Raw genomic sequence first — 23,584 nt, 5'->3', positions numbered from 1 at the left:
CATCAAATTTACTATGGTAACCATTTTTAAGTGTATAGTTCAGTGGCATTAAATACATTCATATTGTGCAGCCATCACCACCATCCATCTCTGGAACTTTTTTATCTTCCCAAACTGAAACTCCATACCATTAAACAGTACCCCACCCACAAGCCCCAGACGACCACCATTCTACTTTCTGTCTCGTAATTGACTAGGTAACTCATCTATGTGGAATCATACAATACCATGTTTCCCCGAAAATAAGACCTAGCCGGACAATCAGCTCTAATGCGTCTTTTGGAGCAAAAATTAATGTAAGACCCAGTCTTATTTTACTATAAGACCAGATCTTATCTAACATAAGATCGGCTCTTATCTAACATGATATAAGACCGGGTCTTATATTAATTTTTGCTCCAAAAGATGCATTAGGGCTGATTGTCTGGCTAGGTCTTATTTTCGGGGAGACACCGTATTTGTGCTTTTGTGATTTGCTTATTCCACTTACCACAATGTCTTCAATATTCTTTTATGTTGTAGCACATCTCAGAATTCCCTTTCTTCCTTTTTTTTTTTAATTCTCTAAAGGTTTATTTAATTTCATAATCCTCAATGGGCAAGAGAAAACAGCACTTAAATCTTACTATACCCAAACCTAAGCTTACGTGATGTTTATTTAAATATAGAATTTATATGTATATGCTTTTTTTGTGGCCAAAAAAACCCAGCCTCCCAAATGTACAGTTCAGGATTGTCAACCACATGTACGTCATTGTACAACAGATTTCCAGGACTCTCCCATCCTGCATGATTGAAATTCTACACCCACAGAACCGCAACTCTGCCTCCCCTTCTCCCCCAGCGTCTGGCAGTCACGGTTCTACTTTCTTTCTGAGTTTGACTACTGTAGGTACCTCATAAGTGGAATCCTGTGTGTGTCTTTTGTGGCTAGCGTATTTCACTTAGCATAATATCCTGAAGGTTCACCCATGTTGTAGCATATGACATGGTTTCCTTTTTAAAGACTGAATAATATTCGTGTGTGTGTGTTACATTTATTTTTGTCCAGTTATTTTATTGATGGACACTTGATTGGCCTCTGCCTCTTGTCTATTATGAATAATGCCACTGTGAACAGGGGATACAAATATCTGTTCAAGTCCTTGCTTTCACTTTTTTTGGGTATGTACCCAGAAGTGGAAGTGCTGGATCAAATGGTGATTCTATGTTTAATTTTTTGAGGACTCACTATACTGTGTTCCATAGCAGTTATACAATTTTACATTTGACCAGCATTAACACAAGCATTCCAGTTTTCTACATCCTTGCCAATATTTTCTTTGATCCACTTTGACTTTTTATATAGTATGAGGTTGGGATCCAGCTTTATTCTTTCTGCATGTGGATATCCAGTTGTCCCTATTCTGTTTGTTGAAAAGACTTTTCTGTCCCCATTAAATTGTCTTGGGATTCTTGTCAAAAATCAGTTGCCTTTAAATGTATTTCTGGACCCTTAATTCTATAAGTTTTGAAATTGGAAACTGTGAGTCCTACAATTTTGTTCTTTTTCGAGACTGTTTTGCCTATTCAGGGTCCCTTATATTTCCATATGGATTTTAGGATCGGCTTGTAAATGTCAGCAAAAAAGGCAGCTGGAATTTGGATAGTGATTGTATTGATACCCTAGATCAATTTGGGGATCTTAGCTATTGGGATCTTAATATTCATTTTTTTTAATCCATGGGCATTGGATATCTTTCCATCCACTTAGGTCTTTAATTTCTTTCAACTATGTTTTGTAATTTTTGGTGTAGAAGTTGCATTTTTTGGTTAATGTTATCCTAATTACTTTTTATTGATGCTATTGTAAATGGAATTGTTTTTTCTTCACTCTTATTTTCATTTTTTGATTGTTCATTGCTACTGTATAGAAATACAGTTGACTTTTGTATATTGATGTTACTGTATCCTGCAACCTTGCTGAAGTCATTTATTAGCTGTGGTAGGTTTTTTTGGTGGATTCCTTAGGATTTTTTATATATAAAAATATGTCATCTGCTAATAGAGATAATTTTACTTCTTTTCTAGTCTGGCTGGATGCCTTTTATTTTATCTTCTTCCTAACTGACCTAGCTAAAACATCCAGTGTAATGTTGGGTACAAGTGATGAGAGTGGACATCTTTCAATATGATTTTTATTACTTTTATTTTTAATAATAGCTAACAACTATTTATTGCATTAACATGACAGATACTATCTAAGCTCCTTATATACACTATTTTCCTAATAACTCAATATGGTCAGACTATTATTACCCCCCTTTTTAAAGATGAGTACATTAGAGCTTAGGCTAAATAATTTCCTTGTAGTCACTCAAGTATATGGCTGAGCTAGGATTGAAACCCAGTTAGTCTGAGTCTATATTTAAAAATTTTCAACCCTTACCTCATTCTAATTATCTGTTATTTTTTATGTTATTCTTAATAGATTTATACTGTCATTCACCTTTAGCTATTACATGCCCCCCACCCACCCATTCTTTTTGTCATTTGTCTTTAATAATCTGAGCTCTTTGTACAGTTTTATTGTTTATAGGAGGACCTCTTTTTGTACTCAGTATTCTTGTACTAACTTGGCCGTTGGAGCCTCTGGGAGTCAGATGACATTGTAGTTAAAGCCATGACTCTGGAACTGGATAGCCTGAGTTGGAAGCCCTGCTCCCACCCTTGTTAACTGTGTGACCTTGGGCAAACCACTTACTCCCTGTGCTTGAACCTCGTTATTATTTCTGAAATACTGTCATGTGCTGCCACTTAAGGATGGGGATACTTTGAGAGATTGCCTTGTGCACTCACGCGAACTGAGGCAGTGCAGCCTACTGCACAGCGAGACTATTGTATATAGCCTAGTGCTCTGTAGGGGAGAAACAATAACTTTTCCTCTACCCTTCTGGGTCCTTGGCTGAGACATCCCTGTAATAAAAGACAGCTTAATAAGAAAAAAACAAAAGTTTAAAACATGTATACTTCCTGTACACATGGGAGAGACCGAGGTAAACAGGAACTGACCAAAATGGCTTAAGCCACCACCTTAAATACCATCTTCAGTTCAAAACAAGTTGGGGTGAGGCAAGTCAGCTATGGGATGTTACCAGGAAAAGCACAGTAAACAAGGGTAAGGTAGTTAATGCAGATTTAAGTCTTTGCCATCTGCTTTGATAAGAGTTTCTAGAGGTAAAGCCATCCCCCTCTTCCTGGTTCACTGAGGGAGCTACCTTGACAAATGGAGATTTACCTTACAAATGTACATGTCTTTCACAAAGGACAATTTCACCTTGGCTCTCAGAGTGTCTCTCATCTATTGTTTCTTAACATTAAACAGCCTAAACTAATCCTTATGCCAAAGAGACATATTTTAGGGTGACAAATTCTGATCACCTACAGCTCTGAGGCTACACCTTGTACCGCATGTTACCTGCACTGAATACTGTAGGCACCTGTAACACAGGTATTTGTGTGACGTGCTGTGCTAGACATGACCACGTCAACAGCATCACTATACGACTGGAATTTTTCAGCTCCATTATAATCTCAGGGGACCACTTTCTACTATATGCGATCTGTTATTGACCAAAATGTCGTTATGCAGCACATGACGGCAGAACTCATTATTGTACCAACCATATAGAATTAAATGTAATGTATGTGAAGTATTTAGAACAGTTCCTGGCACAAATTAAACGTATAAATGTTAGCTTTCATCACTGTTATCATCATAATCATCACTGTTTTACTACTTTAGTTCCAGATTTGTCTATCTTTGCATTGAACTTAAAAGAAATAAAAAATTTTAATTTTGGAAAATTTCAAACATATACAAAAGCAGAGTGAATATTTAACTTTTCACTCATCTTTAACACTTAACCAACTGATGTCATTCTTTTTTTCATCTATACTATTCAAACCTCAACCCCCTGGGATATTTTAAAGCCAATTCCATCCCAAATGTCGTATCATTTAATTACTAAATATTGTAGCAGACGATAAGGACTTTTAAAACATTTTCACAATATCAGTGCCACACCCCCAATTAAAAATAATTCTTTAATATTATTAAATGGGCTGTGAATGTTTTTCGATCAGATTTTCTAAAAATTGATTTGCAAGTCTATGTTTAGAATTTTCTTCCTGTTCTGTTACAAATTTAAGATGAAATGGCCTCCTCCTTCCAGTATTTTGATCATTTTTATACCTCGAGTTAATTTGTTGGTGATGGTCAGAACAGGTGCAATTCTCATTTCTATTTCAGTCTTTTAAGATATTAAATGTTGAGGCAAATCAATTTTTTATGTGTTCTGCTGTGTGCAGGGTGAAGTTTTCAGTGGATGTCTAAATACTTGAAGTGATCCCATACCACTCTTATATCTTTTCTTTGTACTAGAATTGAAATCTGTATTAGGTAAGTGACATTATATCCTCCCTTGGCCTATTGGTCTGTAAGCAACTACTATAATATCATCCTCTTGGAAACCAAAATTAATTTTAGACTCTAATAAACGATAAAAAAGCATCTATTTGAGAGGGGAAAAAAACACTGCGTTACCTAATCAGTGTTTTGTTGAAATTAGTTGTTAGTACCCAGAAGTTTGGTTTCATTAATTTTTCTCATTTTCTTACCATTGAGAGATCCATCATTGCTGACAAACCTTCTCTATCTGTTAATGGAGACAACGGACTGCGAATAGAGATGTTAGGGAAAATTGATATGAATTGTCAGACTTTTTCAGGGCCTCCAGAAACTTTTGCAGAACACGAAATCATAAAAAATGAAATTAAAAATGGACTTTGAGATCCAGTGGTCATGCCTCTTGTTTTTAAGCTATTTAATATTCTTGCTTGCCAGGGTAGATGATTATTTCTTTAAAATTTTTGAGATTGGACATCTGATAAGGTCCTCTTATCCTGTTAAATTTTTCTTTACTTTAAATCAGTTTTCTCTTAAGTTTATGAAGACACTTAAACCCAGACTGACTTCTCATCAATAAATTTTATTGATAAATTTCCCCAACTTAAAGATAGATAGGTATGTATGTAGTTTTTATTGACTGCTTTTTAACTCATAGCTCTTCACTTCTGAGAGTGGACTTTATTACATAACCTCTTGGTTTAATGTATGCTTTTTGTAGGTGGCTAATGGTAAAATTTGCCTGTAATTTAATAGGATAAGCCTAGGTTAATAAAGCAGTTTATTTTATATAACTATGACCACTTATTTGAATAGTTAAGCAGTCATTCAGTGATTAATATCTTGAAGTTTTGTTTCCTAGACTGACTGTACCAAGGAGATGTTACTTGAAAGTAATATGGGTGTGTGTGTGTGTGTGTGTGTGTGTGTGTGTTAAATGAAGAAGTTACATCTAGATGAGAGTTTTATTCCATTCCTAGCAGTTTTCCAGTGATTCTAACATGGCTTTAATTTTTTAAAATTAATGGAACAAATGTTTTAGAGCCCCTATATGTGATGTGAGCAGCACAGTGTTGGGAACACTGAGAAATGTGATATAATGCAGGTTCCTAGATTGCTAAAAAAGTGAAATTTGGCCACATAGTTGGTAAAATATATTATAGTCACTATTGTTTGAGCACGTTCTTTATACCAAGTATTGTATAGGGCATTTTATGCATGTTAAATCATTTAATATGCACAATTGTGAGTTGTAGTTATTGTTATTCCCATTTTTTTTATTGTGGTAAAATATACAACACAAAAAATTGTAACCATTTTTAAGTGTGCAGTGGCATATTAAGTGCATTAACATTATGGCCCGGTCATCACCACCATCCAGCCTTTGAACTTTTTCATCTTTCCAAATTGAAACTGTATAAACAGTAACTCCTCCCCATGCCCCTACTCTCCCTGCCCCCAGCCCCTGGGAGCACCATTCTACTTTCTGTGTCTATCAATTTAACTATTCTAGGGACTTTATGTAAGTGGGATCAGTATTTGTCATTTGTGTCTGGCTTATTTCACTTAGTGTTGTTCATCTATGAACTTTCGCAAAGTTTATCTGTGTTGTAGCATGTGTCATGTTACCCCATTTTGTAGGTCAGAAAACTCAAAGTCACATAGCCAGTGTAGTGAATGGAGATTTGTACCAAGCCTGAAAAGCATGCTCAATGCCAAACATTTGGCCTTGATTTATTTAAACTGTAAATATTTAACTTTGAGAAGAGAATATTTTTCCTTCAAATATTTGAAAGATTATAATAAGGATTATTAGACTTACTCTGTATAACTCTGGAGATTATTATTAGAACAATAATAAGTTAGAGGTAGGCAAACTTTTATTTGATATAAGGAAGAATTTTCAAATAGAGCTGTTTCTAGGTGGTATGGACTGCCTTTAAAATGTATTGTACACAACTTTTAGCAGTGAACACTGCTGAATGGTCCTGTTGGCAACATGGGATGTTACAGAGGAAAAAATTGAATTAGATCACTTGTAAGTATTCTTTTACACTCCGTGTTTCTGTGATTAAAATATTGCAATCTATTTGAAAGACAAAGTGCTAAGCTTACATGAGGGAGAGCTCTTCAGCAATGGAAGCGTCAGGATGTTTTTCTTCTAAATCTATGGCACATTTCTGTGAATGTCCTTAGTAATGGCAGATTCTTTTGAGGGTCAGTTTCAGTTTTGAAAACTATTAAAAGTCATTGTTATGCCCACTGAATAAAAATGGGTTAGCAAGATATATAAAATCCTCAGGAGTCCAACTCAAGCTTTTTCCTAGATTTATATTCTGTTGCCAGAAAACCATGAATATTCATGCCTGTGAGCTTTTGGTGTTCATTATGCAAAGAGTACCTTTTTCTCTCTCCTTTGTGAAATTCTAAATTTCGCACTTGGCTTACTTCCTCTTCAATTCACTTTTTATATATCCTTTTTAGAATATATGTAACACTACATCCTTGTACCTTGGTTTGTCTAGATTGTGAGCAATTTAAGCAGAGGGACAGTATCATATTCATTTGTATGTTTCACAGTATCTTGCATGTCGTAAGAGTTCAGTACATTAAATTTAATCAATCTGATTGTCAGTGATTTTAGGTTGAAATGGGTGAAACTGTAAAATGAGACCACATTACTTGCATGACCCTTATGCCAGTTACAGATGAGGAATCTCACACACATTCTACATAATGGCCGTATTGAATCTATACTCTCCCATGATAAATTAAAGAAGAAAATACATTTAGATAAAGGGTCTGATGTTAAAAATCAGTTTTAACGTTGATTAAAATAGTCATGTCTCTCTGGTAGGATAACAGATACACCTTGTTGTAAACTTCTTTGTATTTTTTGTGATTTCTAAATTTCCTGTTACGAACACAAATTACTTCTATAATTTAAAAAATTATATTGATAAGATTTAAGGCAGTTTTGTTACCCTGTGGTTGCATAGATAGGGATCTTAATGTAAAGATGCATTCAAAAGCCCTTGATGTTTACCTTGTTCCTTAGTGGTAGTAAAGTTATATGTCACTGACGAAGGCGTTTTGGTTCCAGAAATTTAGGTATGCATTTTTGATAGAACTGGAGTCCAAGTCAGTTGATGTGTATGACCTTATGATCTGTTATTCATTTTTAACTTTGCATTTTAAAAATGAAATTCCACAAGTGTAAATATTAACAAATTTGTCAGATTTACCTATATAAAGTATGTCGTCTGTTTTTGCATGGGGAGCCCCGAAACTTCTTTATTTTCCAAGAATGTCAGATGAGGAGCCTCAAAGCTGTCTAGTGCACATCCTGTGAGCCTTGTGGGTCCCTGTGTGGCGGCGCCCCTCAGTCCCATCCCTGGATTCCCTACATGCACATTTCCATGCCCGGCTTCGCGGGAACCTAGTGCTCATGCCCTGCGGGCCCAAAGGAAGGGCTCCTTATTGCTCCCTCCACTTACCCAGACCGCCCTGCCTGCTCGCCCTTCTGCTAGGACTATGTCTGTATCTGTAAATTAGTTTAATTTTGACATTTTTTGTGTTTTTTTTTTTAAAAAGGAGACAATTTGATAGTAAATAGCAGAATTAAGTAGTGTTTAAGTAGATTGAGGTACAATAATGTCCTGTTTCTTACAGTAATGACTTACACTAGCCAAAGTGCACTGCCCGTTGGCTCCTATCGTGCTAGTTTAGTAGCAAAAATGAACTTTTCAGAAAATCATGTAGGTTTAAGGCTTTCAGTAATACAAGTTCTTATTTTGCCTGTTCCATTTATACAAAATCACATCCTCTAGGCTCTTTCATTTGGGGATCTAAATTGTGGAGGAAATGGACACCTTTAGGAACAAATTGGCTTGTTTAACAGGAAGTCTTTTAAACTCGGTCTTTAAACTGGGTGTGGCTCAAAAAATACAAACCATGCAGTTTGCTTTGATCTGGGAAAAGGCTCAAATTCTGGAATAAAATAGAAATTTCTTAAGGATGTTAAAAGGCTATAGTTAAAATAAGAAAAAAGTGATTGTATCTGCTTGAAATGTGAGAAATAATAGAAGCAAGATAATGCAGTATCATAATATCTGATAGGAAATTTGTGAAAATATTTGGAAAGATAAGATGAAGCGGGAGGTAGTGTCTAGTTCAAAATTAGAGGTTTAGAATTTATGAGGACGAATTAAACTATCTTTCACTTCTACAATTCACTAGAAGGAAACCCCTCCCACACAGTTCTCCACTACTCCATTCAAGAGCTTCTGCTCCTCTCTTGAGAGAGTGAAAAAGTACCCAACTATGTGTGGCTGGCTGTTAAGGGTTGTTTTGTTGGAAAGGTGTGAATAAGAAGTAGGGGTGGGTCATGCTAAGTGTGTAAGTGACCTGTGAGTCTGATAAGCTTGAGGAATGGAATTTAATAGATGCTATCAAGTTAGTGAGGAGCTTTTAAAGTATGCGTTTCATGCCTCATTAGTACTCTATCTTATTATAGTGAGCTTAGATTGTATGTCTTTATTAATAACTATTTGGTAGATACAGAAAGAGTACTTTAATTTAGTATTTTTAGGATGTGAATATCTTTTGAGTGGGCCTGCTAATTTCCCCTGAAAGAGGGAGATAATAGGTCTTGTGTTGACTTGTCATAGAGAAATTTTTATTTGCGTTGGTTATTTTTAGCTGGACTGATCTGAAGAGGATTAAGAAACAAAAGTTTATGAAGCTGATGAATCCTAGGAACCTGAATCTACGGGTTTGGCACTTGATCAGCGGGCAGTGTAGGTCTTGATGGTAATAGAGCCAATGAACGAGAGAGGCTAACAACCAGACCTATGTGAGGTGTAATATTCTAGTTTGTCGTAACTCATCTTTGAATTCCTGTCTAGCACCGGGCCTGGCCAATGGTAGCTGCTACATAAATACTGTTTAAATGACTAAGTGGAGCTTGATACTAAGCCTTCAAGGTGCTTAGAGTTTAGATTGGAAACAGAATGAACATGGAATTGGGTTCTCTCTGAAACCCATGAGAGTTCATAGAAGAAAAGTTTCTATGGACTTAAATGTGAGAGTTGGGAGTTTTAGATACAGATTTAGATACAGATGGAAGATTTACTTACAGATGGAAGGGTATTTCTTGCTGTTCTGTCAGAATCAAAAAGCATAGGAAAAGCTGCATTTGAGTAGGGTAAAGAAAGCCTGTGGAGATACTTAAGGGAATTTTGTTAGGGAGCAAGTGAGAAATAAAGTTAGATCATTGCATTGGAGACCATGGCCTGTGAAATCTAGGAGATTTTTTGAGTGTTCCAGCATTCTTGAGTGTTCCAGTATTAACAAAATTGTGTTTTGCAATGGTCAGTGTGGCACAGTACGTAGATGGGAACAGAAGACACAGCTACCTGTGGGGGCTAGAAAATGGAGCCTCTGAGCTTTATCAACCTCTTGTGCAGGAAGCATGTGGCAAAACTGGAATTCAGACCAAAGTATTGAGTCTGTAGTGATAATTCTTTCCATTTCATCCCAACTATTTATAATTGATTTCATAAAAACCATCATATCACGTTAATGATTAAAGATCAAATATGTTTAGTTCCTCTTATAAAACATCCACGTTGTTTAAAATATTTTGAATATTTTAACTCTTATATGAAAATAGTGACATTTTGGGCCATATAATTCATTGTTGTTGGTGGGGGGTGCTGTCCTATTCATTGCAGGATGTCTAGCAGCATCCCTGGCCAAACAAAAATGTCTATACATTGCTAGATGTTCCCTGGAGGCAAAATCACCCCCAAATATTGCCTTAAAGCGTACTTATAGTACGGTTTCAAGCATAACCAGAAACAGTGCTATATTTCAGGAATAAGTATCATATGCTAGTAACTTTGCTTCATTTATGTTTTTAAGTCATAAAATAGTAATGTTCTAAAAATTAGGAAAAACTTAGGTGGTTGTGTAATTTATTATAAACCTGGACACCATGTGAGAGTCAGAGGAGTGCTAGGATGCCAGAACAGCAGGCTTCAGTTAGGGCTCTCTGGGCAAACTAGCGTGAACAGTCACCCTCGGAGTAAACCTCAAACATTTATTGAGCACCTACTATGAGTAGAGCACTGTGTTAAGATGATAAGTAATAGTCAGAAGAACTGTGGAGGTTGGCAAGCCTCATGAAAACGTAAGTCTTGGATTGGTCTTGAAGTAAGGCTTGGGTTAGACAAGTAAAATGCAAAGTAAAACGCCCCCCACCCCCCACCCAGCCCCGGGAAAAGGAACTATGGACAAAGACGTCTGTGGTTAAACTCTCCATGATGCATGAAGTGAACATTTATTTGGACAAAAGGGTTTTGTACTGGAGTAGTTGGGAGAGAAGATTAAAGGATGTAGTTTTGGATCAGAATCTTGAAAATTAAGCTGGGACTATATCCAGTGGGAAAGTTTTTGAGTTGTGAAATAATGTTATACTGATCTGTGTTTTCAGAGAGCTGAGTGGAAGAGGGTAGAGGATAGATTGGAAGGATGAAAGTCTGGTAGGTATGGGGAAACCAGTTGAGATTATTGTAATAATAATAATCTATATTGGGTGAGATGGGAGTCTAGACTCGACTGAGGCGAGTGAAAATGAAAGGGATGGATTTGAGGGACGTCAATGAATTGACAGAATGTATTGAGTATGTGGAGAGAGGAAACAGTCCAAGTTAACGTAAACATTTTCATTTGTTGACTGGAAAAATAATGGTGCCATTTTAGGTTTGTTTGAGGCTATTTGATTTTGGAGGGATGTCTGTAGCAGGTAGTTAGAGCTCAGTGACTGACACCAGGAGAAAGATTAGAACTATTAGAAAATCATGTATGTCCAAGAAATGATAGTTGGTTATGATGAAACAAAAAGACTTCTTCAAATGAAAAAAGTTTCTATTAAGCATAGAATAAAATAGTAGGAACAAATACCTAGTTGTGTCTTGTGAGGCAGCAGTTGATAGAATAACAAAAATCATATGATACAGAAACTGAGGAAATAGAAGAGCTCAGTTTTTACACTTATAATGTGTGTTTTTCAGACCCTCGTGTCATCATTTCTAGCTTGGGTCATTCAACTTTAATAAGTGGTATGAAAAGAAAACTGATGGGAAAGAGAAGCTAAGGAATTGGAGAATAGGTTACATTTTGCCTCTTATGAGTATTTTGAAAGCAACAAATAAGGTAGAACAGATTTGAATTAAAACAGGAAAAATTTAATTCTGCTGATCTTACAACCGGGGTTACCAAGTGGTACGCTTAAGAATAACTGTAGAATTTCCACGGTTATAATTTTTCAGGAAGAAGGCAGTGGTCTCTTACAAATTCTTCATAATTACCTTCTTCATTCATTCTGCAATATCCAGTTCCTTTTCTACTAGGTACCGGGCAGTTTTCTTTGGGGGTGAGGATGGGGCATAACAGATGGTGTGAAATATTCTTATTCCTGACCTTGAGATGCTTAGAGTCCCGTATGAGAGACAATTATATAGTTTTATATATATTCACACACAACTACAAACTCTAACAATGGAGGACTAGATTGGGTTTTCTCTCCAGGACAACGCCATCCTTCCCCCAAATGGATTTTATGCTTTCTGACCATCTCACTATACAGTATACTTCAGGCATCCCACGTACCCACTCTTACCTTTCTTTCTCTCTAACTCAGAAGAAAAAGAGAAGAGAATGTCTGGACAGTTCTTAATATTATATTAACCTCAGTTCTATAAGCAGAATACAGGGTACCATTCTCTCTTACTACTCCGGCACGTAACATAAAAATATTGCCAAATTTTCTTCAGCACTTCAATTACCTGATACTTTAGGCTAACCTGTTGTTAAGGTTAAACATACATATTTAAATATATGTATATCTAAATATATATGTTTAAATTTCCTCCCATTTAGTTCACACTTTCACAAAATGGATAAAATAATTTCTAATAATTTATGAAACTAATTTTAGAACCTGTGGGAATACTTCAAATAGAAAATTCTCTGAGAGGACAGTTGTTTAATCTTTATTGTATCAATAAACCTTTGTTGCCAGTGTTTTATGGATTCTAACTTTATGCCCATTCCTTTTCTCAGATATTTTTGCAGAAACGTCAATAATTAAGAAAAATATATTAATTTTTAAAACCTAAGTTTTGTTGACAGTTAAAAGCCACTATATGTATTATTACCTGGGATTTGAAGGGTATATTATTTGCTAAAAGTTATGACTTTTTAGCCCTAAGTGCCATGGCTTCTATAGGGTAAGACCCTGCTTAAGGCATTTCAAAGATAAAGTTAGCTATTAAGCATGGTACTCTAAAAGAATCAGTGTGCATTACACACACACACACACACACACACACACATGTAACATATATCTGTGTGTGTGTGTTTATATACATACACCCATGTGTGTTTTCTGTGGACTAAAAAATTCTGCCCTCAGTGGTAACTGCTCTCTTTGTACGTGTCTGTGCCAGAAAAGATACGTATTAATATCCACACAGACAGTCTCTTGCTTTGCAGCTATTGCCACAATTTGCAAAGTCTGTTGTTGAGACTCCCAGGCTTCCTGATGTCTTTTCTGAAAAAGAAACAACTCAGTGTCTGATTGCTGCCTAGGTTGGTCTCACTGAAACGATTGTTTCCCAGCAGGGCATGGCTAGGCCTCAACACTTCTCTAGAAAGTTTGTCTTTCTAGAGAAGCAGTTTCCAACCTCAGTTCTATAATATCTCAGGCAATATCAAAATTGTTTTAATTTTCTTTAAAAAAAAAGCTATATTGGAATGAGAATCAAGAGAGTCATGAAATGAAAATAGAAGCACAGAGTGTCACTGTCTAAAAGTTTGGGATTCACTACTTTAGTCCACTCTGCTTGCTCAGCCCTGTTTTGATTCACCATGTTGTGTTCTGTCCTCATACCTGTTTGCATGTACCCTGCAGCTAATGTCACCGCAGTACTTGTACCCTGCTCGGTTCTAAGACTATATTAATGAATCTGTCTTACTATTATTATTGGTAACACTGATGATAGTCCTCTAAACACCAGAAGGGTGTTTTATATTTCTTCATATAAATGTAGTATTATATGCCTTGAAGTCAGCTAGTGGGCCAAATACTATAATAAATGGCATAATGATCAATCTGAAATTTCAGAAAGACTCTTATGACACATATATGGATTGAAGATATTTTTCTTCCATTGAGTTGTGATTTTGTGTTGCAATAGTGGGATTGATTACAACTTTGTATTTTATGTTGGTAGGGCTTAGGAGAAGAGAACAGGAAACAGCAGTGGCTGTGAGAATGATTATTGAACTCTTTAAATCAAGGGTCTTTTGCATTCTTTTTAAAAATGGTATTAAGCAGTAAAGTTTAATCATTAAGACCACAGATTCTGGAGCCATCCTGGTTTTGCCACTCAATGGCTACGCTACCTTGGACTAGTCATTTATCTCACTGTGTCTCTGCTGATCTCATCTGTAAAACGGGGATTATAATAGTACCTGTCTTGTAAGATCATTGTGAAGATTGAAAGGGAATATAGTGAAATCATGTCTGACATGTAATAAGCACTTGGTAAACTATAAATAATAACATTTATTATTATTGTCCCATTGACTAAGAGAGCTTGTTAAATCATTATAAAACAATGTATCTTAATATTTAGAATTATTAAATTATATTTCGTTGTGGGTAAAACCAGAGATACTCTTACTGATGAAAGTTTAAAAACAACAACATGAAAATAAAACAAAAATACAATCTCAGAATGACCACTTTGATCTTATTTACTTTTTTATCTTTTTTTACTTTCACTTTTACTTTCTTCATCTTTTTTTCATATGTATTTTTAAACATTGTGATCATGGTTTTAGTCAGTGTTCATTCAGGTGCAAATATTTGATCATCTCTAATTAATCACTGTGCCAGGGATTACGCATCAAACTTTTTTGAAGACAAAGGCTGTGTTTTTTTGCCTTGAATATGCCTACTCAATAAATAGAGAAGGATGATTTTGAGGTATTAAAATCTGGATGATTTTCCTTGGCCTGTAAAAAGTTGCACACTAATCTAAAGAAATTTATTTCAACACAATTTTTAATACAACTTTTCTTTTTACCTTAAGTAAAGTTAAATTTTTGTTGTCCTTAGCTTCACTAACCTACTTTCAGCTGAATATACAATATGAAAAGTCATTACTATGGTTACCATAAATTCACCAAAGTGACTCCAATCTCCCTCTCTTCCTAGCTCCGTCATTTAATTATATGTCTACTATGTGTGTGTGTGTAGAAATGTCAGGAGAGACGTACTCCAAACTGTAAATAACTTTAGGGGATAGAGCTGGTAAGAGGAGAGAGGTTGTTATCACTCTATACATTTATATATATTTCTGTATTACTGAAAGTTGTCACATTTTTAAAAGATAATAAAGTTATATTCTTAGTTGCTTTTGTCACCAGTCATACTATACAGGTATGTGTGACATATGGGACAAAATACGATTTTTTTATTATCAGTTTTATAATAATTCATATGCTTAATTATATTTCTACTAGTTCTCTAAGTATTTAACAATATACATAAAGTATATTTAATGGTGTTTAATTCCTTTGTAACGATTTTTCTAAGGGAAAAAAACTGTCTTGAAAGGCCAATTTATTTCTAAGATTTTTAAAACAGCTTTATTGAAATACAATTTACGTATCAAAAAATTCACCTGTTGAAAGAGTACTGTGGTTTTTAATATTCAGTGATTTTTAGTATGTTTACTGAATAGTGCAACCATCACCATAATCTTGTTTTAGAATATTTTCACCATTTGCAAAAGAAACTTTGTACCTGTTAGTAGTCACTTCCCATTTCTCTTTTCCCCACCCCCTCTCCCATCCTTAGGCAACCACCAGTGTACTTTCTGTCTCATAGATTTGCCTGTACTAGACATGGCATAGAAATGAAATCATATAATATGTGGTCTTTTGTGGCTGACTTCTTTTACTTAGCATAATATTTTTGAGGTTCATCCATATTGTAGTGTTTTTATCACCTCTAACACATTTTTTAAATGTCTCTTTTCAACTTACAAATACCAACTCAAAAAATTCAAACAGGACAAAAATGAATAAAGTAAAAAGTAAGTCTCTTGTAATTGGAATGGGGGGAGGTAGAAATTTCCTTTTTCATAAGGCATATCTAAGTGACTGCAAAGATTCTTTGTTAAAACACCTTGTTTTAACAAACAAGATAGTGGGGACACCTGATAATAGTCCTGTGAGAGGTGTTTCAGGACCGTTTTCCTTAAGAAGTGACATTTAAGCTGAGACTCAGTCGAAAGTAGGAATGGACTGGCTGAAGTTGGGTAGGGGAGCATGAAGGTGATGCAAGCAAGAGGGGAAACTGAGTTTGTTTTACTCAAAGAGAACAGCATGCACAAATGACCTTAGAAGCAAAAGTGTTGGTCTTTCCAGAAATAAAATTAGTACCATACGGCTGTTAATTTAGTTTTGGGTGGTGGAAGAGGGTGTGACCAAAAAAAAGTACAGAAACAGCTTTTTCATTGCTTGTGTTTCAAGGGCTGTGGGAGCCATTTTTTGGGAAAAAACTATCTTAATGGCAAAAGGAAATGCATAGAATTTTTAGCAGGGGACTATTAATAAAGTCAGATTTATATTTTAGAAAATACTTGGCTGCAGTGTATAGAATGGATCGGAAAAGAGCAAGACCAGAGATTTTTAAATTTAAAAAAGTAAAAAGATTTTTCTTTTTCAAAATTGTTTTGGCCATTCTTTGCTCTTTACATTTTCATATAACTTTAGGGTTAGCTTGCCAATTTCTGTGAAAATGCCTGCTGGGACTTTTTTTAGGCATTGTGTTGATTCTGTAGACCAACTTGGAAAAACTGACAAAAATCTTGACAATATTGAGTCTTCAGATCTATGAACATGGTACATCTCTCCATTTATTTGTCATCTTTAATTTCTCTCAGCAATGTTTTATCATTTTTAGTGTACAATTCTTACACATCGTTTGTTAAATTTATTCCTAAGTATTTTATTTTTTCTGATGCTGTTGTGAATGAAATTGTTATATTTCATATTCAAATTGTTCATTGAAAATATATAGAAATACATTGATTTTTTTGCCTATTGATCCTCTGTCCTATAACCTTGCTAAACACCTTTATTCTAGTGTGTTGGTTTGTTTTGGTAGATTCCTACAAAGGATTCTCTGTATATAGGATTATGTTGCCTGTGAATAAAGAAAATTTTATTTCTTTCCAATATGGATGCCTTTAATTTCTTTTTCTTACTGTACTGACTAGACACTCCAGTACAGCACTGAATTGAAATCATGAGAGTGTACATCCTAAACTTTGTTCCCAGTCTTAGGAAAAGCATTCAGTCTTTCACCATTAGATTTATTTATTTATTTATTTAGACAGAGTTTGTGTAGGATTGGCATTCTTTTTTTCTTTTTCTTTTTTTTTTTTTTTTAAGGAGAGCGTAGCTTACAGTGGCACATGCGGGGATTGAACTGGCAACGTTGGTGTTATTAGCACCATGCTCTAACCAACTGAGCTAACCAGCCACTCAAAGTATTGATAAAATTAGTAAGTGAAGACATCTGGGCCTGGGCTTTTCTTTGAAGCAAGGTTTCTAAGTGTTAATTTTTAAAATTATTTATTTTTTTCACTTACAGTTGACATTGAAGTATTATTTTATATTAATTTGAGGTGGACAGCATAGTGATTAGACATTTATATAATTTATGCAGTGATTCCCCTGATTAGCTTAGTACCCACCTGACACTATACATAGTTGTTACAACATTATTGAATATATTCTGTATGCTGTACTTTACATTCCCTACCAATTTGTATTTCTTAATCCCTTCACCTTTTTCACCCAGCTCCTTAATCCTCCTCCCCTCTGGCAACCATCAGTTTGTTCTCTATGTCTATGAGTTTGTTTCTGTTTTGTTTGTTTGTTTATTTTGCTCTTTAGATTCCACACATAAGTGAAATCATATGGTATTTGTATTTCTCAGTCTGACTTATTTCACTTAGCATAATACCCTCTAGGGCCATCCATGTTGTCACGTAATTCAATTTCTTTTTATAAATGTCTTCAGATTCTCTATTTCTTATTGAGTTACATTTGGTAATTTGTATCTTTCTAGTAATTTGTCTAATCTATGTAAGTTATTTTTTTGTTGGCATAAAGTTGTTCATAATATTCCCTTACAATATTATTCCCTTATAATCCTTTTAATATTGATAGAGTTTGTAGCAGTGTTCACTCTTTATTTCTGCTTTTGGTAATTCGTGTTTTCTGTCCTTTTTTTTTTTTTTTTTTTTTAGAAAAATCTAACTAAAGATTTATCAATTTTTAAAATCTTTTCAAAGAACCAACCTCTGATTTCTTGTTTTTCTCTATTTTTCTATTTCATTGATGTCTATTTACCATTTCCTTCTTACTGTCTTGGGTTTAATTTGCTCTTCTTATTTTTTTTTAATCTCTGAGATTGTTAACTTGAGACCTCTTTTCTTTGCTAATATGTGTTTAAAATTATAAGTTTGCCTGTAAGTACTTCATTAGCTTTATCACATAATTATTGGGATATTTTTGTTTTTATTCAGTTCAAGTTTTTTTTTTTTTTTTCAGTTCAAGATATTTTCTGATTTTCCTTGTATGTATTCTTTGACCTGTGGTTTATTTATAAGTATGTTGTTTAATTTCCAAATATTTGGGATTTACAAAATTTTCTTTCTGTTGTTGATTTCTAATTCCATTGTGGTCAGAGGACAAGACTGAAAATTTCCATTCTTTTAAATTCAGAATGACTTTTTTTATGATGGTCTAGATGATGGTCTGTCCTGGAGAATGTTCCATGTGCACTTAAAAAAATGTGTATTCTGTTATTGTTGGGTGGAATGTCCCATAAGTGTTAGGTAAGTAAAGTTGATTGATAGTGTTGTTCAAATCTCCTGTATCCTTACTGATTCTCCATGCAGTTCTTTTTAGTTACTGAGAGGGGCTTATTGAAAACTCCAAACCAAATTCCTGAATTGTCTTTTTCCTTTCAATTTTACTACTGTTATTAGGTATACTTACATTTAATTTGAATATCTTCCTGATTTATTCATATGTGTCTCTTTGTCTGATAATATTTCTGATGTTAAACTCCAACTCTCTGGTTATTATTTTGGCATGGTTGGATTTTGTCTGTCATTTTTATTTTATTTTTTAAATTTATTTGTTTGTTTTCAGTTTGACTCAGTTGTTCTGTTCTTTGTCCCTCCTTTGTGTTCTTGGTATGATGAGTGATTTCCAGTTGCATCCTGGCCATTGTGGGCATTACGTTATGAGACTCAAAATTATATTTCTCCTTTATTAGTAGACAGTTTCCTTACTTAGGTGCAGTGTATGGGCCAGGATGGGGGTGGATGTTCAACTCTCTGCTAGACCCTGCTGATACCACTTCAGCAAAAGTGGAGCGTGGCTCGCACTGCCTCTTTCCAGGTGGATGGACTGTAAGATCAGTGCCCTGCTGGGACCTACTGTCACATGGGGTTGGGGACAAAGGAGATGGCCTCCTTTTGCCTCATTAATGCTGGATAGAGGTGGAGGCTCAGCTCCCCACTGGGCCTGTGACTTAATTTTAGCAGAAATAGAATAATGAAGTAATGTGTTTCAAGTTATTTTGGCAAGTAAAAACTTGACAAATCTCAACCGTTAGCCATCAGTAAACTGGCTGTGTCCGTGAGAAATAAATCCCTCTTGATTAAACCATATATTATTATTGAAGAAATTTGAAAGCATCAGAGTGAAAAAAACGTTTTTAATAGGTAAAATGGTTATTTTGAACAAGTTTATGTATTTGTAAGAAATGAGCAAAGGAGAAGATATATATGTTACAGTTATTGCAGATACTTTTATTTGGGATTTTTTTTTTTTCAGCCCGCCGAGGGACTGAAACACCTTGGTCTTGCTAAAGGAGGATCCTGTTACATGCAAAACTGAGCTCGTGTCCTCTGACAGGTGTAGAAGTACTTTGAAAAGTCAACCAAAGATTCCCTGACTGAAGAATAATTTGTTGCCAATACCATATTGGACCAAACCCCTCAAACTTTACTTAGGGGTAGTGATGGAGCTCTGAAGTAAGAGAATAGAGTGAGAGGAGATAGTTGGCGTACCCCAAGTATTATTAAATCAGCCTCCCCCTTTTCATTACTCTAGGAATGGACAGGTCCTACATTAACTTTCAACTATTAATGGAGGAAGGACCATTCTCTATTGCCAGGTAGGGGAATAAATATAGGAATAGTGGGGGAAAGGCAGTTTATCCGTGTAGGATCAGCAGGACTTGTTCAGATTTTTGGTGAGGGTAGGAAATAAAAAAGATGGAGGAATCCAAAATTACTCTCAAGTTTTTAGCTTTTGTAACTGAAAGAATTATATGGAGTATAGAGGAGATGATGTTTTAGTTTAATTGATTTTGAATTATTGGTGCTTAATTAATTTAGTTTATAGTTGTTTCTGCATTTTTCAAGATGCTAAAAGCACTTTATAATGTTTTTATAAACCAGTTTATCAAGATTTAATTTACATACTATAAATTCTACCCATACCTGTGTAATTTATTTACCATAAAATGTATAATTCAGTGAATTTACTCTATTTGCAGTCATGACACTGTTACCACAATCATCACCACCTTGTAATTTTAGAACATTTGTAGCACCCTAAAAAGAAACCTCATCCCTATTCCTACCTACCTCCAGCCCTAGGCAACAACTAGGCAACAACCTTCTGCCCCATGGTTTTTTCTAGGTGTTTCTTATAAATGGAACCATGTACTATGTTCTTTTGTGTCTTTCACTGAGCGTGTTTTTAGGCTCAGTCATGTTTCTTGCACTTTTTAAAATGAGTTTTATAGGTAATAGTAGAGGAACATGCTAAATACACGTGAGTCAAGTGGGTAAATTGTGTGAAACCAGTCAGTGCAGGGAAGTTACGTATTGAAAGAGTGGTGATAATAGCATAAAGTGTCTTTATTAGTGTTTGTTATTCATCTATATAGATTTTGCTTGCTAAATATTTGCTAAATAGAATATCAGTATATGATAGTTAATGCAATTAAAGTTGGGATGCTGAAGTAGAGATTTGTTAATGAGACATTTAAATTGGAAAGAGAATGAACCCCACTGGTTTCATTTTTATTTTGAATTGTTAATAAGCTACTTCATAAATGGAGCCTGTCATTTTTATCCAAATCGATATATGGGTTTACCCTATTAGTCTTGGTGATCTTGATCAGAACGAAGTAATTGATGTGAGGGACAGACCTAAGTTATGGAGAGGGGAGAGGAGAAAAGGGATAGAAAATGTACATGTTGCCATTAGAAAGTAGCTTGTCGATTCTGGTACTATAGAGATATATTTATACCAGAATACACTTCATTTTATCGCTCTAACTTTATTTGTGTAAAATGTGAAAATTATTAACTCCTCACCTTATTGAGACATTTATATAGAAATATCAAAGTATAATTTTGTTTACTTCATAATTCCATTTAAAATGTCTTAATTTAGAAAGCACTCTGGTTAGAATTCAAGTAACTTCACCCATTGTATACAGAGTCACATTTGAAATAAAGTACTGTTAATTGACATAATTGGGACTAATCTCCCTCACACCATCAGAATGGCTATTATAAAAAATCACAAGTAACGTGTGTTAGTGAGCATGTGGAGAAAAGCGAACCCCTGTGTACTATTGGTGGGATTTCAAACTGGTGCAGCCTCTATGGAAAATATAGAGATTCTTCAAAAAACTAAAAATAGATATACCATATGACCTAGCAATTCCACTTCTGAGTATTCAAAGAAAACAAAAACACTAATTCGAAAAGACATAACATGTTCATTGCAGCATTATTTGCAATAGCCAAGATACGGAAGTAACCTAGGTGTCCATCAACAGATGAATGGTTAAAGAAGATGTGGTATATACAGAGGGTGCCCAAAAAATGAATACACATTTTAAGAAAGGAAAACTGTATTAAAATTGTAATACTCAATGTATACTGATAACAAAAGATGAATACAAGTCACGTTTGACTTCTGCAATTGCAAGAGGTGCTCAAAGAGGTTGCCATCAGTGTCCAGACAATTCTGATTACGGCGAACGACTGCTTGAGCAACATTGACCAAAGTACACTTGTATACATTTTTTTGGCACCACTGGTATATACGATGGAATACTATGAAGCAGTAAAAAAATGAAATCTTGTCATTTGCGAAAACATGGATGGATATAGAGGGTATTATACTAAGTGAAATAAGTCAGGCAGAGAAAGACAAATACCGTATGGTTTCATTTATATGTGGAATATAAAACAATAAAACAAATGAACAAAAAAAAACACCAAAAAGAGACTCAGCAACAGAGACCAAAGGGATTGTTACCAGAGGGGGATGGGTGAAAAATGTGAAGGGGAATATAGTCAATAATATTGTGATAAGTTTACAAGGTGACAGATAATTACTAGAATTAGTGAGGTGATCACATGGTTAGGTGTAAAAATGTTGAATCACTGTATTGTACACTTGAAACTAACCAATATAATACCAACTATAATTAAATTTTAAAAATTGATAAAAAAATAATTGGGACTAACATGAGGGAAAACTATGAAATAGGAAATTTAAAGACACCCTAGCTCTATCTTCTGCCCTTTTTTTGTGTGTGTGTGTAACTTACTCAGGAGCTTATAAAAGTCCCTTTCCCCTTTCCTGAGATTGATGTAATATTATGAATTGATTCATATTAAGTAATTAAGGACTTAAAGTATTGCTTTTCTTTGACATCATCGTTTGAAAAGAGGGCTACAGAGTGGGTACTGCTTAACTGAAAAGGAAGGAATTACTAATGGTGGATTTTTGCATGGTTTGTGGTAGGAAGGGACCTGGGAAGTAGAAAAAAGGTGTTTATCTCCTCATTCTGCCTCTAGACAAGACTTAATGATATGATTATATTGGGGAGATAGTCATGTACTATTGAAAACAGAATAAATTATTTTAAAGACAGATGTTTCCTTGTAGTTTCTGTAAAGAGATTAAGGAGAAAAGTAAGACATTTTAGGATTGGACAGTTGACCTCATTTAGGTTCATTTAATATTTGAGATTTACATTTATATTGATGGGTATAGTGTCATTTTCTTTCTGTGCACCAAGTAAATGTGGGTGATTTTAAACATTCTCCATTACTTTATACTCCCCTCTTCCATTTAAATCTATCCCAAAGGATCCCTATCTTTTAACTTTGTGCTTAGTAATGAATGTTAACCTTTTGTTTTTGTTTTCTTCTAGGCTATATTCATCACCAAAGAAAAAACTTACACCAATGCAGAAATCAGTTAGTCCATTAGTTTGGTGCAGGCAAGTTTTGGATTACCCAAGTCCTGATGTTGAATGTGCTAAAAAGTCTCTTATCCACAAACTTGATCAAACTATGTCAGGTATGTCTATAATTTTACTTCTAAATCCATCTCTTTGCTTTCTTTAGTTAAAAAAAAAAAAGACATATATGTTGAAGTCTGTTTTAAGGAAGGCAATTCTTTGCTTGGTAGTGTTTTTCAAGTCCCATTGTGTGTGCCGTATGAGTTTTTGCCATATGCACATACCCTTGTTCTGTTATTCACTTCAATTTTTTTCAATCTCATTTTTATTTAGCTTCATTTTAAAGAATAATATCAAGAAATAATGAGTGTTATGTGATAGGCTTTTTTCTAAAGCAAGTAAAACAAATAACTAAAAAATGTTCGTCTGGTATCATCTAACATTATCTCACCACCCTTGGGGAAATTCTGGTTGAGAACCAAACAGACCTTGTTCTCACTCTAGCACTTAGTTACTGTGTGATTCTGCTCATTATTTAACTTTTGTGAGCTCAGTTTTCTCATAAGAATGATGAACCTTGTAAGGTTATTTTAAGGTTTAAATGATAATGTTTATGAAAGAGCCTAGCATGTTTTTCTGGCTCATAGTAAGTACTTAGTAAATATATTCATTTCCCTTCCTTGTTGTATTTTTCT

General features: G+C 34.7%; 2 protein-coding genes across 4 annotated transcripts in view; one reads left to right on the top strand and one right to left on the bottom strand.

The window, feature by feature from the left end:
- SLAIN2 (SLAIN motif family member 2) overlaps nucleotides 1-23,584 on the top strand; it is a 66,261-nt gene that overhangs the window by 6,710 nt on the left and 35,967 nt on the right. For all 3 annotated transcript variants that reach the window (XM_033105507.1, XM_033105508.1, XM_033105506.1), the window contains exon 2: nucleotides 22,860-23,008. In XM_033105507.1, the coding sequence (XP_032961398.1) occupies nucleotides 22,860-23,008 (149 nt within the window). The remainder of the gene's footprint in view (nucleotides 1-22,859; nucleotides 23,009-23,584) is intronic.
- TEC (tec protein tyrosine kinase) overlaps nucleotides 1-23,584 on the bottom strand; it is a 205,326-nt gene that overhangs the window by 168,775 nt on the left and 12,967 nt on the right. The gene's annotated exons all lie outside the window — the stretch shown is intronic.

The sequence above is a fragment of the Rhinolophus ferrumequinum genome, chromosome 5 (genome assembly GCF_004115265.2).
Source record: "Rhinolophus ferrumequinum isolate MPI-CBG mRhiFer1 chromosome 5, mRhiFer1_v1.p, whole genome shotgun sequence".
NCBI classification, from domain to species: Eukaryota; Metazoa; Chordata; class Mammalia; order Chiroptera; family Rhinolophidae; genus Rhinolophus; species Rhinolophus ferrumequinum.
Note: the sequence above shows the minus strand (reverse complement) of the source record. Positions and strands in the feature narration are given on the sequence as shown.